General features: G+C 39.0%; 1 protein-coding gene across 2 annotated transcripts in view; it reads right to left on the reverse strand.

The window, feature by feature from the left end:
* PLA2G4A (phospholipase A2 group IVA) overlaps window positions 1-16,068 on the reverse strand; it is a 127,286-nt gene that overhangs the window by 54,150 nt on the left and 57,068 nt on the right. For both annotated transcript variants that reach the window (XM_032783433.2, XM_075067862.1), the window contains 3 exons: window positions 6,825-6,938; window positions 4,263-4,300; window positions 987-1,128 (listed from right to left, as the gene is read on the reverse strand). In XM_032783433.2, the coding sequence (XP_032639324.1) occupies window positions 987-1,128; window positions 4,263-4,300; window positions 6,825-6,938 (294 nt within the window). The remainder of the gene's footprint in view (window positions 1-986; window positions 1,129-4,262; window positions 4,301-6,824; window positions 6,939-16,068) is intronic.

The raw sequence follows: 16,068 nt of genomic DNA on the forward strand, positions 1-16,068 counted from the left end.
TGCCCAGCACTTTGCAGTATAAAGCCCTAAATGTCAGAACCAGAATGTGGGCAGTCTTGTGGTTAGAGCCAGAGCCTAGCCTAGTGGTGAGAGCAAGAGACAGGAGTCAAGTCAAGGGTCAGAGCTGGGGTCAGAAGCCACTAACCAAGGGGTTCTCAAACTGGGGGTTGGGAAGTCACAAGCTGTCAGCCTCCACCCCACCCCAAACCCCGCTTTGTATCCAGCATTTATAATGGTGTTAAATATATAAAATATATAAAAAAGTGTTTTCAATGTATAAGGGGGGGTCGCACTCAGAGGTTTGCTATTTGAAAGGGGTCATCAGTACAAAAGTTTGAAAATCACTGCACTAACCAGAGCCAAGGCTCAGAGCCAGCATCAGGAGTCGGGCAAGGGAGCAGAGCTGGGGCAGACTGGAGGAGAAGCAATGCTGAACTTGCTAACCCAGGCTCAGCTGAGAGGGAAGTCAACCCCATGGTTCCTGACACGAAAGATACAATAATACCAACAGAGAAGGAGCTGATGGATCTCTGATCTAACAGAAGTAGTAACTTTCTTTTAGGTGTGTTTTGTTAAGGATTCAGAAAGAAAAGAACGAAAACTATGTTACAGGCTGTTTAATGAAAGTGTCAATAAAGATTAAAAGCCAAGGTTTTGATCCTGAAATGTGCTCCATCCAGGTAGATCCCTGTGCCAATGTAGAGTACTACTGACTTCAGTGGGGCTCCATGAGCATGAAACTCATTCCAGGATAAACCTAAACATTTAACTTACAACTTTGAGAGATGGCAAAATCAGCCTCACCTCATATCATGAATCTGCTGGGACTAAAAGATGTTTATTTGTACTTATACTAAACTTTGAATTGTACCCTTCATCCTATTCTTTATTTTCATGTCTTTCAGAAAGGCAGGAATAGGGTTGCAAAGGTAATACTGATCCGGCAGCTCAGGTTGTAATTATTTACAGAAGCATTTCAAACCTACATCACGGGAAGTGGCCAAGTTCTTGCTGTTTTCTGCTCCTAGAAGAGTTTTCATTTTGTGCATGATATTCTCCCTCCGCTGCTGTCGAAACGTCTTCTCCTGATCACACAGAGCCATGCTGAACCGGAGGTCAGTTGAAGAGCTGTTTTGCAAAACAGACAGACTGTGAACCCCAAAACGGATAAACAAAATTTCACCTACCATCCCATAGACTTTAATGGGAACAGGAACAGGTGCTAATGGTTTACATTATAAACAATAAAATACAAAGTATTAGATAAATCGTATAATCATACTATAATGTACCACATTCTATGAAGGCATTCTAAGGGGGAAGAATGGTCAGAGTGTCTCTTTAGCAATATGAATCCTCCCAGTATTCAACTCATTTTATCTGGCAAGACTGCAGCTCACAGACTAGTGAACACATGAAAGAGAAGACATAAAATATTCAGCTGTTAATAATGTATTCTGTGACCTTTTTTAAAAAAAAGTAAAGTTAACACTTGTAAAAAGGTTCTAGTTTCACAGCCCAGGAACTTGAATCCTCTGCTTATCCACAGATCAAAGACAGTATGAACAACTGCAGAGAATGCTTCTTTGCATAACCCCACCAGCACATGTTAATGTTGACTTAGAGGTGCTGTGTCAAGTAGTGAGATGATAATTTAATCTCCATGGACACTCAGTCCTTGGCCTCTGTCCTGAGATTGTCATTAAGTGACAAATGTGATAGCAAACTCAGTAGGTCTTCCACCAATGTAGTTTAGGCCAGAAGTGGATCCCCAATGTATTCAGCAGGGCCTAATTTTTGTATTGGGATTTTTTTGGGATTCCACAGACTGGGATCCTACTTTCCACTACACATAGTATAGGTAGGGTAAGAAGTTTCATCTGTCATTTGACCAGGGATGGTTAAGACTCACTGATCTTGTACACCACTCTGAGGGTGTGATCCCCGATACTTCCTTTGTACTTTTTATTGCATGACTGTTTATCACTTTATCATGCCCTTAACTTTAACTCTATGAGTAGTGCCACTGAATTCAATGAGACCACTCATTGAAAGTTAAGCACATACTTCAGTGTTTTGGTGCATCAGGCTACAGGTTGTATGTTGGGAAAGAGGTAGTGGGGGAACCTGGCAAAAATCGTTGCTCGCATATACCTCATGGACAGTGAGCCAGTATGAAAGATGAGCTAAACAACTCTTTGGGGTATTTTGACAACTTAGTTACCAGACAGCACATCCAAGGTTCCTTTTTGACAAACACAGACCTGTGAACATGTAACATCTTATATAAAGTGGTAATATACATCAAAAGACATTAAATCAAACTATTATGCAGTCAGATGAACAGAATGAGTAAAGAAGAAAAAAGATTGCCTAGAATCAAGACACCACCAAAATGCATACAATGGTATAATTCAGGGAACAGTGACTGTTGTACTGTACGGCACAACTGAAAGGAATTCCAGATTTCTGAGTTTCATCAGTTAAATTAAACAGCATATTTCATATGTGTTCAATGAAAATTACAGACATAAAAAATACAGCAACCAGACTGGTTAATCGCAATGCCCTGGTCATGGATTTAGGAATGCAGTGGACTGAATGTTGCTGTCATTTACATCTCTGCAATCTCTCTACAACCAGTGAGGTTTCCAGAGTGTAGCTGGGAGTATAATTTGGTCCCTTGTGCCATTTTGTTAAGATATCCTAATATATTCTATAATTACAACATGACATAGCTATGAGGCTTGTATTGAGTTAACATCATAAGCATGAATTAATCACACCTTGTTGCGTCTAAATGTAGAAGCCACAGGAGTTTTAGGGGTGGTCCAGTGGACCACACACAGATGCCCATCTGCTGGCATAAATAATAAGATGAAACAAACCTTGGGTGCTGTTTTCCACAGCCCCTTAGCCATAAGGAGTTATATTTAATATAGTGATGGTGTCTGAAATAACTACTATAGTTAGAGAAAAAAATTAGTCGATTTTTAAGTTCTCTGTTTTCAGTTGCTCATAACTTTTAGATTGAAAATTTTGATGCCTGACCTATTCCTCAAGATATGTTGTTTCTTTGAAGAGAGGAGAAACCACACTTGACAAAAATTAGTCATATCACTTAATGCACTGGTGAGTGGTGTTCAGATACTACAGTGATGAGGACGGTATAAGAATTTAAATAGATTAGGATTAAATAGAATTCACTTCTCTCCCAAATATATTAATTTGACTAAATAACTTCAGACATTCTTGAAAAATGAGAAGTGAATTTGGGGCAGGAACCATCTTTCTGTTCTGAATTGGTACAGTACCTAGTACAATAGGGCCCTGGACCATGATTAGGGCTCCTAGGTGCTACAATCATACAAATAATTTTTCCTCACTTTCAAAAAATATTATGACCACATTTTTCTTCAGAGGGATCATTCAAAAAAAATAGTTGATCTATAAAACAAGGTCTGTAAATAGCCATCATTGAAGAATTATTTCTTACTTTGTTATGTGTGGGGATTAGGAATGGATTTAAAATAAAGATTTTGACATGAAAATTTGAAGGTGCGCACTAGAGCATTTCATTATTTGCTTACCCTGCAAAGACTTATGCATGTGCTTACCTTTCATGGGGCTAAATCCTGGCACCAGTGAAGTCAATGCCAGCCTTGCCATTCACTTCAGTGGGGCCATAGTTTTATTGATAGTGTATAGTTCCATTAAAGTCAGTTTCAGTTACTTCAATGAGAATATCCTCCATGTGCAAAGTTAAGTATAAGCATAAGTCTTTGCAGGATTAAAATCTTAAAGATTGATCTGATAAGCATGCATCCGCAGCTAGATAGCTAAAAGTTGAGATCAGAGTGGAAGATGACTGCAATAAGGATCACTGCTGAGGCTGGCTGCCAACTGAGCTTCTAAAATTTTGCATAGGAGAGGACCATTGGAAAGAAGAGCACTTAGTGTAGGCCCAGGAACAAGGCTCTTACAAACTACAGCCTTGCTCCTGCAAACACTTAAACAAGTGCATAATTTTACTCACATGAATGCTCACATTTAAGTCAACAGCAGACTTACTTTGTGGGTGTAACCTTCACTTTTGGATTGTCCTCAGTTTTCAATGCTTGATATTTCAACCTTACTACTAGTTAATTTTGAATTTAATTTTATATGCTTTTGAAAAAAAATTACAAGGAATAGAAAACACATAAATAGGCTGCTCATACAGTCATTCTCTACAGATGTGTTTGGTTAAGTGAGATACTTACCAGACTTCAAGAAACAATTCCAAAATAATTTCTGTGACCTAAACAAGAAACATTTCAGGCTGATTATCTCATTTATAGAGGAAAGAAAACATATGCACTTTGAATATACACTCATCCTCCTCCTTATAAGCTATAAATCCACTTTATAAAGAGGAAACAATTTACCAGATATGTAAATAGGTTTCCTTAGGAAGAATGAACAGAGTGTTTTCAAAGGAGGTCACATAGTACAGAGACTACAGTTCTCAGTTAACATGGAGAGCATGTGGTGTTAAACCTTGACTTAGTCAAGATCCATTAGAATCACAGAATATTGGGGTTGGAAGGGACCTCAGAAGGTCATCTAGTCCAACCCCCTGCTTAAAGCAGCACCAATCCCCAGAGAGCCTTTTACCCCAGTTCCCTAAATGACCCCCTCAAGGATTGAGCTCATAATGCTGGATTTAGCAGGACAATGCTCAAACCACTGAGCTATCACTTCCCCTCATTGGCATTATCAATAACCATTGTCTTCCCCCATACATTGTTTTGTGAGTGAGTGTCACCCTTAACCGGATGTAATTTTTGTTCAGTCTCCACATAATTAAAAACATTGGCCTCTACTGCCAGTAGCAGTACTATCTGTTATTTGCTCTACATGCAGCACCAGTAGGTACTACATCCTGATCTGGATTTGAAGCAATGACACACAGGTAAATGATTTTACTGTATGGTCTGAGACACCAAGTCTACCGTCACAAACAAATATGTTTAAAATGTGATTTAAAAGATAAAGTGTCCAAGCCTGCAGCCCTTGCACATGCAATTAAAATCATCATTATTATTATACACAATTTTAATTAACTTCTTTAGGCATGCATAAAGACTAAGAGATAAGAGAAGAATTTATCAGAGCTGACTGAGTGTCAAAGGGAAAGAATAAGATGTTTTATGCCTGTTTTGAATAACCAGACCAACAAAACCTCACTATATATTCAAAGTTAAGAGGACCAATACAAATATTCTTTAATTACACAGTATTTCTGGTGGGGTTTGAAAGCAAAAAACTGAAAAAATTTCAATGCCTGATCTTAAGGATAGATCATGTCTGTTAGGCATGGCTCAGTGTAAGAAGCAGCTGGAACCAGGCGAGCACTAGGAGCAATTCTACCTCCCTGAATTCTCTGACGCACAAGGGAAATATGTCTGCTATTGTACTCTTTTATGAGTAACAAACTCTCCCACATAGCAACTACCCCTAGAAGGTGGAGTACCAGTAAGGCCTTTAGCAGGGCATACTGAAAACATGCAGTGATGCACTGGCTTTAAGAATGTACACACTGAATATTAAACAGACTCCAAAAGTGAAATGCCAGAGTTAACCACACTCCATTCTCTATGACAAATACAAAAAGTAGGCATGGCTGGTATATATTTGTTGTGCATGTTAAATTCAATCTGATTTGGAATTCCTCATCATTCTCTCATAAGTAGAACTGTGTAAAAAATTTCTAATGAATAGTTTCTTTAATAAAAAATGCAGTTTTGGTTGACTCAAAACAATCTGTGAAGTTGACACAAAATGGCCACGGGAGGAAGAGGTACTGCTGCCACTCCCACTGTCCTCCCTGCTAGAATATGGAAGACTTTGGTTTGAACAGTCCTGGATCAGATCTGAAACTGATTTTTTCAATTGATTCAAATTTTTGAAACATTTCAGATTTGGTTTGACCCAAACTGTTTTTTTTTCTTTCTGATTTTCCGAACCACCACTGAACTTGAAAAATATTTGCACAGCTCCACTCATAAGGCTCATCATAGTTTGATTTCTTTAAAAAAGGCTTTCCCCTACTCATTGTCTAATGTAAAGGAAAATTAGTGAACTAAATGACTCCATCCATAGAAAAAAAGTATTTGCAATTTGACAACAACTTATAACTAACACAAAATATATAAAGCATATTGTTCTCAATTAATTTCAGATACATCAGCCCCTTTCCCTCTCTCTCTCCTCTTTCCTAACTAAATGATGATTTAAGTCTCATTTCTGACACATGGCAGACCGAAACACCAATACAGAACGATCAACCAAAAAGTGTAAAAGACCAGGTATTAACCAGAGCATTCATAAGACACAACTACTCAGGTAAGCAATAACTTCCAAAAGAGATGGTGTTAGAATTACATCAACTCTCAGGCTCTAGTAAATTATACCTTATATACATTTCTTAACTGATTTACCAAAAAGGCCTTAACCAGTTACTTGCTTGAAATCAGCATCAGTGCGGAGAAAGTGAGGTCCTTTTGGAAAAGCTGTCAGGGTATGATAGTGCATAGATGGGTAGCATGTAATCTAATACAAAAGCAATAGCTTCTATGTAATCTAGGAACAAGCAAAACTCCCAGGCTGTTACCCAGCCAGAATACTGTGTAGCTAAAGATAAGAAACCTGAAAAAAGACTTACATTGTGTGCTTTGACTTTCCAAATACCAGATTTCAAGTCAGCTGCTACTGCATTAACATTCATCATCATGTTTGAGACTATAGGAAAACAGGCCAAGCTACTGAGATTTGCAACTTACTTCATTAAAAGTAAATGGAACTTCTTTCTTCTCCCCCAGTTTCAGGGAGGATATAATAAATGTTGATGTGCCAAGAGTCTCATCCATGACATAGTTGGCATCCATTAATGTGATCTACAAAAGATATAAAAAGAGAGCTTTAAAAAACAAAAATATGGACTATAGATAGGAACATGTCTAAGTCATTCACTCTGTACTCAGTGACCTGACACAAGCAACAATATTCCTTTGGCACTTAATAGGTTTGGTTTATGACTTAGTAGAAGCTTTGGAGGGTTTGCACTACACAGTTCTGAACCACTTACGTAGCATCTTTCATCTGAGACTGTCACAGTGCTTTACAAACTTATCAAATCTACCACCACCCTTGACAGGGATAGTTAGAAGGCCAAAAATATACCTGAGTTCCCCTTGCCAGGCAGGGTAAAATTTTATAGGTGGTGAAACTGATGATGTACACAATTTAAAAGCTATATGCCAAAGATCATACAGCAAGTCAGAGGTAGCAGTGGGAGCAGAACTCAAAAAGTGTCCTAACTCAAATTATTAGAACATAAGAATGGCTATAGGGGGTCAGACCAATGGTCTGTCTAGAATTCTGTCTTCTCACAGTGACCAGTGTAAGACACTTCAGAAGGAATGAATAGAACATGGTTATTATCGAGTAATCCAGTCCCAGCATCTCGTCCCAGCATCCAGCCCTGACCATTAAACATTATTAGACCTATCTTCCATGAACTTACATAATTCTCTTTTTTTTTTAAACCAGTTATACTTTTGGCCTTCAAAACATCCTTTGGCAATGAGTTCCACAGGTTGACTGCACATTTTATGAAGAAGTATTTTTTTTTGTTTGTATTAAACCTGCTGACTTAATTTTATTAGGTGATCCCTGGTTCTTGTGTTATGTGAAGAGGTAAATAACACTTCCTTAATCACGTTCTCCACATCATTCATGATTTTCTAGACCTCTATCATATCCCCCTTTACTGGTCTCTTTTCCAAGCTGAACAGTGCCAGTCTTTTTAGTCTTTTTAATGGGGGGAAGGATAGTTCAGTGGTTTAGAGCACTAGCCTGCTAAACCCAGGGTTGTGAGTTCAAACCTTAAAGGAGCCATTTAGGGATCTGGGGCAAAAAATCTGTCTGGGGATGGGTCCTGCTTGGAGCAGGGGGTTGGACTAGATGATCTTCTGAGGTCCTTTCCAACCCTGATGTTCTATGTGGAAGTTGTTCCATACCCCTAATCATTTTTGTTGCCCTTTTCTGTACCTTTTCCACTTGTAATATATCTTTCTTGAGATGAGATGACCAGAACTGCATGCAATATTCAAGGTGTGGGTGTACCATGGCTTTCTATAGTGGCACTATAATATTTTATGTCTTAATATCTATCCCTTTCCTAACGGTGATGAACATTCTGTTAGCCTTTTTAACTGCCACTGCATATTGAGTGGATGTTTCCAAAGAACTATCCATAGTGACCCAAAGATCTCTTTCTTGAGTGATAACAGCTAATTTAGACCCCATCATTTTGGAGGTATAATTGGGATTATGTTTTCCAATGTGCATTACTTTGCATTTATCAACATTAAATATCATCTGCCATTTTGTTGTCCAGTCATCCAGTTTTCCAGGATCCATTTGCAATGCTTTGCAGTGTGCTTTGAACTTAACTATCTTGAGTAATTTTGTATCATCTAAAAAACTGTCATCTCAGTGTTTATGCCTTTTTACAGATCATTTATGAATGTTGAACAACATAGGTCCCAATACAGATCCGTGGGGAACCCTGTTATTTACTTCTCTCCACTGAAAACTGACCATTTCTTCCTGTCCTTTGTTTCCTGTCTTAACCAGTTACTGAACATGAGAGGACCTTCTCTAATTCCTCCTATCCCATGACTGTTTATTTTGTTTAAGATCCAGGGCCAATCAGAGGAGGGGCTAGGAGAGCCATTTGGCCTAAGCCTCAAGCTTAAAGGGGTGTCAAATTTAGATACTTGTTCATTTTTTGGCATTTGATAAGTTTCACAACTTGTTTTATGCACATCCGTATTGGACCAAAAGGTGACACACACTCTCAGCTTAGAGCTGCAAATTTAAGCAAATAAGAGATGTGATTTGGTAAAAGACATTTTTTTTTGTTAACTGATTGTGACAAGATGGCCAATGTAGTATAGTGGGTTCTGCGCTTTTCTGGGCGGGGGGCTAAGATGCCACTCCTTGCCCCTGTTCTTAGGGCACTGAGGGCCCCACTAGTGGCCCGGGAAGGTGGTAAAGGAGGGAATCAGGGGAGGAGTCTGGGTTTGCTCCTTAATCTGAGCCCCAGCCCCACTCAACCCCTGTGGGTTCTTTCCCCCTTGGATGGGGTACCTTCGGTCCTTAAACGCTGGGGGAGGGAGTCTCCCTCCCCTGCTGGGGCAGGGTCTCCCTTACTCTGGTTTTCTGATCTTCTAAGTCTCACAGCACACCTCCAAGCTCCAGTCCTCTCTCCTTCCTCCTTCTCCCCTGACTGCTTGAAGCAGGGGGTTTTACTAGGTTGCTAACAGGGCATTAATTGACTACAGGTGCTCCAGTTAACCTGTAGCAACCCTCCCTAGTCTACAGGGAACCATGCTTAGTTAGCCTAGAGCTCATATACTTCTCCTCTCCAACTCTCTCACTGCCCTCCTGTATCATATGATACAGATTTTTTCATATTAAAGAGTTTAAAATATTCATAAATATTAATAAAAACATATCAGTTCTGATAGCACAAGATTAGACCACGATGAATGTGTCCTCTCAGATCAACTGATTATATAAACAAACCACCACTAGTGGCTGGTGCTGGATCAAGTGTGTGTTGAGAGAATTGTTACATTTCAGTGTCTTTATAGTTTTACGTCTAGTTGATTAAGGAATTATTTATGTGTGAGAATTCCTCATTATTATCTTCAGATGGTAGCTAAAAGAGGTGACTGGTTGGTTGGTTAAGCCTTAGCTTGGTAGCCTAGCCAGCATCATAGGCTTTTGTAGTCTATAGGCCCAGATTCAAGGTGAAAATTTGTGAGGACAATCTTATACAGTGAGTTTCATGAGGACACACATTTGAAATTTTTTTGGATATTATCCCTCTGTCTGTATCCGTGTCTGTGTTTACTATATATATATATATATATATATATGTCATACCTTTGTCTTCAGCTCAGCCTGTTATATTATACTTTGCATGCTTGAGTTTTGATTCAGTGATAAGGATAATAACCTGTCTGACTGTTTCATTTTGTGTTCTTAATTAGTATGCCTTCGTTTTAAGTCTTTTCAGCATTTGTGTACATGTTTACAGTAGAAGACTTCAATTGTAGATAAGCTACTTATTTACAGCAGAATATTTCAAGTGCAGATAGGCTACATATTGACCAGACAGATCACTATGAAGAGGAGATTTGAAAGTGGTGCAAGCAAGAGATGTAGAAAACAACTGAGTGAAGCAGCAGCTAAAAGCTCAAAGTCAATAACTTCATTTCTCAAACCACTGGAAAACACACCTTACCCAACAAATAATGCTACAGTTAATGAAAACTCTGCAACTGCAACAGGTGATATTTCAATGTCAATATCTGAACATGAGGACAATAGTCAAGAAGGAGATGTGCCAACGGTAACAGATGCAGCAGAAGAGCCTGTGTACGATCAAGAAACTCAGGAAGCTGTAGATCTCACGCAGCAAGAGCAATTCATGAGTACTACAGATTTGACTGTGACTGATATTGGAATTACTGACAAGAGCAATGCAGCCCAAATGTAATCTTTTCTTCATATTAATTGTTTTCAAATTCCAAGTAACATTCCATGAGATGCTGATAATCAGGCTTTCTCTACTTGTCTGCTGGCAAAAACTCTTCCAAACGGTGAGACCTGCACAAGAGACTGGTTATGCCTGAGTATGGAAAAACAATCTCTGTATTGTGCACCTTGCTTCATTATGAACAAAAGTTCTGCAAATGCATCAGTTCTTCCTAATCAATCAGGATGGAGCATCAACAGAGGTTGGAGAAAGTTGAAAGACTGAATACCATCACATGAGAGTTCAACGTCACACAAAGAAAACTATGTTGCATGGAAATCAGCCAGTACGGCAGCATCAGCTGAAAGTTCAATTGAGAATTTAGTCTTTAGTGAACTTGCTACAGAAACTATTAACTGGAAAAAACTTCTTGAGTGCATCCTGAATGTCATCCTTTTTCTTTCTGAGCAGGGATTGGCTTTCTTTGGTTCCAGTCAACGTATTGGTGATTGTGCAAATGGAAACTTTCTAGGCATAGTTGAGCTCCTCAGCAAATATGACCCACTTTTATCAGAGCATGTTAAATGTGTTTGAGAATTGCAAGAGACTAAAAAGTGCATGCAAGTCCATTATCTCTCCACACGCATACAAAACAAGTTTAAAGAGCTATGTGGGTCATTCGTACAAACAATAATTCTTGATGAGATTCAAAATGCCAGGTAGTTATCAATCATTGTTGATGCCAATCCAGATTGTTCTCACAAGGAACAGACTACTATGGTTATTTGATATATTAAGATTGTAGACAGCTCAAAATTTTCAATTGAAGAAAGGTTTATTTTGTTTGATAATTTCATGAGAAAAACTAGAAAAGAAATTGCTGCTCAAGTACTAGCAATTCTAGAAGGTTTTAAGTTAGACTTTCAAGTCTGCATTGGTCAAGCCTATGACAATGGATCTAACATGGCTGGGAAGTACAAAGGTGCACAAGCAGTTCTGCTTCAGCATAATTCAAACTGTATTTTCTCCAGCTGTGGAAACCACACACTAAACCTTGTAGATATTGACTGTGCTGAATCATGCAAGGAGCCAATTACTTACTTTGGAACTGTTCAGCAAATGTGCAATCTCTTCAGTAGCAGTCCACAAAGGTGGGAAATTCTGAAGCAATATCTTCCTGTCTCACTGCATGGGGTGTCCAAAACTAGATGGTCTGCACGGATTGATGGTGTTCAATCAGTTGCACAGCATTTGAATTCAGTGAGAAAGACTTTAATTGAGCTTGAATCTCTCAATCTCACTGCACAGGCTCAAACTGAACTTCAGTCTATTCAGAAGCACATGTCCAAATTTGAATGCACTCTGATGTCATCTTTGTGGATGAAGCTACTTACAACGATCTACCAAACTAATCTGGTAATTGAAGCACACAATGCTACACTTGATGTTGAGAGGGATAACATTGAAAGTTGTTGTCAGTAGCTACGGGTGTGCTCTGCTCTTGTTTGATGATGATAACAGTCGACTGCGTGCGTGTTCCCTCTGTGTGCTGCCCCGGCTCTGCGCAGATAGCTGACACAGCAAACCCTGAGAGAACCCCCAAATACTACAGTCTCTAGTAAGGTATGAAGGAACCCAAGCCAGGTTTATTGTCAAACGAAGCACAATAATAGTTTCCTATAGACTCTACAGGACATACTACGAATATGTGCCCCCCTGGCAATGGACACAGCTCAGTCAGTGGTGGGACTTTTCACTGCCCCCTAGGCTGGACTAAGATGTGCACTCCGGGACCTACTTTTATACAGTTACAGGACAGATTACTCATCTCTACTGATGTATTGCGGTACACCCCCTTGGCTCATTAGGGTGCTGTCTCCCCTTTGATCATGTTGTTCCAGACAAACAGATCTATCCATCATGCTGTCCTGTCTTTAAGATGCACTTGCCTGTTCCTTGTAATGTCTATGGAGTGTCCTGATGTCATCTTGGCACGATCCTCTTCTCGCTACTTCTGTGAGTGAGGCCTACCTCTGGCTCACAGCCCAGCTTTTGCTTAGCAGTGCCTGGAAATACTTTGGTTCAGGCTTCAGGCCTCAGACTAGGTCTCTGACACAAGAGTTTATATTTCAGGGCCTCACCTTACTACAAAAGTCTTATTAATTACATTCAACAGATTTGCAAACAATGGGATGCAATCCTGACCGAGTCCAAATTAGTAACATAGAATATTGGCATTTCATCTGAATTCTCCCTCAATCACAACTTACCTCCTGAATCTGTTGCTAAGCAGCATGATAGGGTCAACGTCTTCCTTGTCATCATTGACTCTATTCAATCAGATCTTACAAGCTGATTTGAGTCACTGCGACTAATTTTTACCCTTCTGGGGTTTCTTTAGCAGTTCAACAGACTGGGTAATGAAGATCTGCTTTCTGCAGCTGAACAATTTCAGCAACAGTACAACAAAGAAATTTCAAAAGATCTCAGTGATGAGGTCATCTTCCTTAAACGAATTTATTCCATGACCTTAAAATTGGATTGCAAGCCAAAGGAATTGCTTCAAGAAATACTCAAAGTTGGACTCTCTGGGGTGTTTCCTAATATCACAATTGCATTGAGTATTTTTGTCAGTTTGCCTGCATCAGTGGCTTCAGGTGAACACACCTTCAACGTGTTGAAGCAGGTGAAGAACTATCACCATTCAACTAAGGGACAAGAGCATTTGGGCTTGCAGTGCTTAATATCAACTGTGACATTGCATGAAATCTAGATTTTTCCTCAATAATTAGTGCATTTGCACAGAAAAAGGCTAGAAAAGCATTTGTTAAATAAAAAAATATTGAAATTATTTCTCACTCTCTCTTTGGTGCATTATTTTGTTTTCATGTGTTGCCATTTTTTATTTGTAATATGGTTAGGGGCCTCAAAAGCTGGAAGTGGCCCAGGCCTCTCTGTACTTCTGAGAGGGCCTGTTAAGAGCCTTTGGTGAGGGACCTTGTCAAAGGCTTTCTGGAAGTTCAAGTACATTATATCCACTGGATCACCCTTGTTCACGTATGTTGAGTCCCTCAAAGAATTCTAATAGATTGGCAAGGCATGACTTCACATTACAAAAGTCATATTAACTCTTCCCCAACAAATCATGTTCCTCTGTGTCTCTGATAATTCTGCTCTTTACTATTGTTCCAGTCAATTTTTCTGGTACTGAAGTTAGGTTTACCAGCCTCTAATTGCCATGATCACCTCTGGAGCCTTTTTAAAAATTGGCATTACATTAGCTATTCTCCAGTCATCTGGTACAGAGGCCGATTTAAGCGACAGATTATATACCACATATAGCAATTCTGCAATTTCACGTTTGGAGTTCCTTCAGAACTCTCGGGTGAATACCATCTGGTCCTGGTTTCTTACTACAGTTAAATTTATCAATTTGTTCCAAAACTTCCTCTATCGGCACCTCAGTCTGGAACACTGCCTCAGCTTTGCACCTAAAAAGAATGACTTGTGTGTGGGAATCTCCCTCAATTCCTCTGCAATGGAGACTGATGCAAAAAACTTCATTTAGCTTCTCTGCAACAGCCTTGTCTTCCTCGAGTGCTCCTTTAGCACCTCAGCTATCCAGTGGCCTCACTGATTGTTTGGCAGGCTTCCTGATTCTGATTCCTGATTTAAAAAAAATAAATGCTGTTAGTTTTTGTGTTTCTTTTATTCGTTGTTCTTAAATTCTTTTTTTTCCTGTCTAATTATATTTTTGCACTTGACTTGCCAGAATTAAATCCTATTGAAGAAAACACAAAGGAGGACAGATGTCCAATTTTTAAAAGATCCCTTTTTGCTTCTAAATGTCTCTTTTGCTTTGTTGACAGTGGCTTTTTTTTTTAGCGCTCTTACTATTTTTTTTTTATTTGGGGTATACATTTAATATGATCCTCTATTATGGTGTTTTGGAAAAGTTTCCATGCTGCTTGCAGGCATTTCAATCTTGCAACTGTTCCTTTTAATTTCTGTTTAACTAGCTTCCTTATTTTTTTATAGTTCCCCCTTTTTAAGTTAAATGCTACTGTAGGGGGCTTCTTTAGTATTTCTCCTCACACAAGGATGTTAAATTTAATTACATTATGGTTGTTATTATCAAGTGATTCAGCTACATTTACTTCTTGGACAGATCCTGTGCACCATTTAGGACAAAATCAAGAATTGCCTCTCTCCTTGTGGGTTCCAGGATTAGCAGCTCCAAGAAGCAGTCATTAATAGTGTCTAGAAATTTTATCTCAGCATCCCGCCTGAGGTGACATGTGCCCAGTCAATATGAGGATCATTGAAATCCCCCATTATTATTGGGTTTTGTGTTTTTGTAGCCTCTCTAATCTACCTCAGCATTGCATAATCACTATCACCATCCTGGTCAGGAGGTTTGTAGTATATACCTACTGCTATACTCCTATTATTCAAGCATCAAATTTCTATCCACAGAGATTCTATGGTACAATTTGATTCATTTAACATTTTTAATATATTTTACTCTGTGCTTTCTTTCACATATAGTACCACTCCCCCACTAGCATGACCAACTGTCATTCCTACATATTTTGTACCCTGATATGACTGAGTCCCATTGGTTACCCCCATTTCACCAAGTTTATGTGATGCCTATTATATCAATATCCTCATTTAATACCAGGCACTCAAGTTCACCCATCTTACTTTTAGTATATTAGTATTTACTATGAAAGTAGCAAAGAATCCTGTGGCACCTTACAGACTAACAGACGTATTGGAGCATGAGCTTTCATGGGTGAATACCCACTTAGTATTTACTATATAACTTTCAGTTCCCTACTCTTTTTAATTACTAGATCACAGTACAGCAATAATTGCTTGGCGTAAGGCACAGAAATTCCAAACTTGTAAATCTGTACTCTATGTCCAAACAAATCCAAAAATCCATTGCCATATTCTCCATCTCAGCAAGGACCACACCTTTTGGAATGTGAGCTGCATAAGTAAACAACTGAGACTCTGGAACACAATTTCCCATTCCTATTGTCATACCAGTGTTTGGAAAAAAGCATAACAAGTCATATTTCTGGAGAGAAAGAAGCAAAGGAGGTTGTATCAGACAGAGCCTTCTTATGGTAACATCATCATGTTCTTCATCAAGGACGTACTTACATACACATACGCACACATACACACAGACGTATCGAAGAACATAGTTGCAATTATTAAAATAATAAATGTTTTCCTGTCATTCAGTAAACCTTTCAAGGTTGAAAGAAACCTGCAGATATCAGGAATGGGTTTTTTATCATTGACTTTAATGGGAGCAGAGTTAGACATGTTTGAACTAGAGCACCTGTTTTAGAAAAACATCCAATATCATAAGAATGGCCATACTGGGTAATAGCAATGACTCATCTAGCCCAGTTTCCTGTCTTCCAAAAGCGGCCAGTGCCAGACACTTCAGAGGG

The sequence above is a fragment of the Chelonoidis abingdonii genome, chromosome 7 (genome assembly GCF_003597395.2).
Source record: "Chelonoidis abingdonii isolate Lonesome George chromosome 7, CheloAbing_2.0, whole genome shotgun sequence".
NCBI lineage: Eukaryota > Metazoa > Chordata > Testudines > Testudinidae > Chelonoidis > Chelonoidis abingdonii.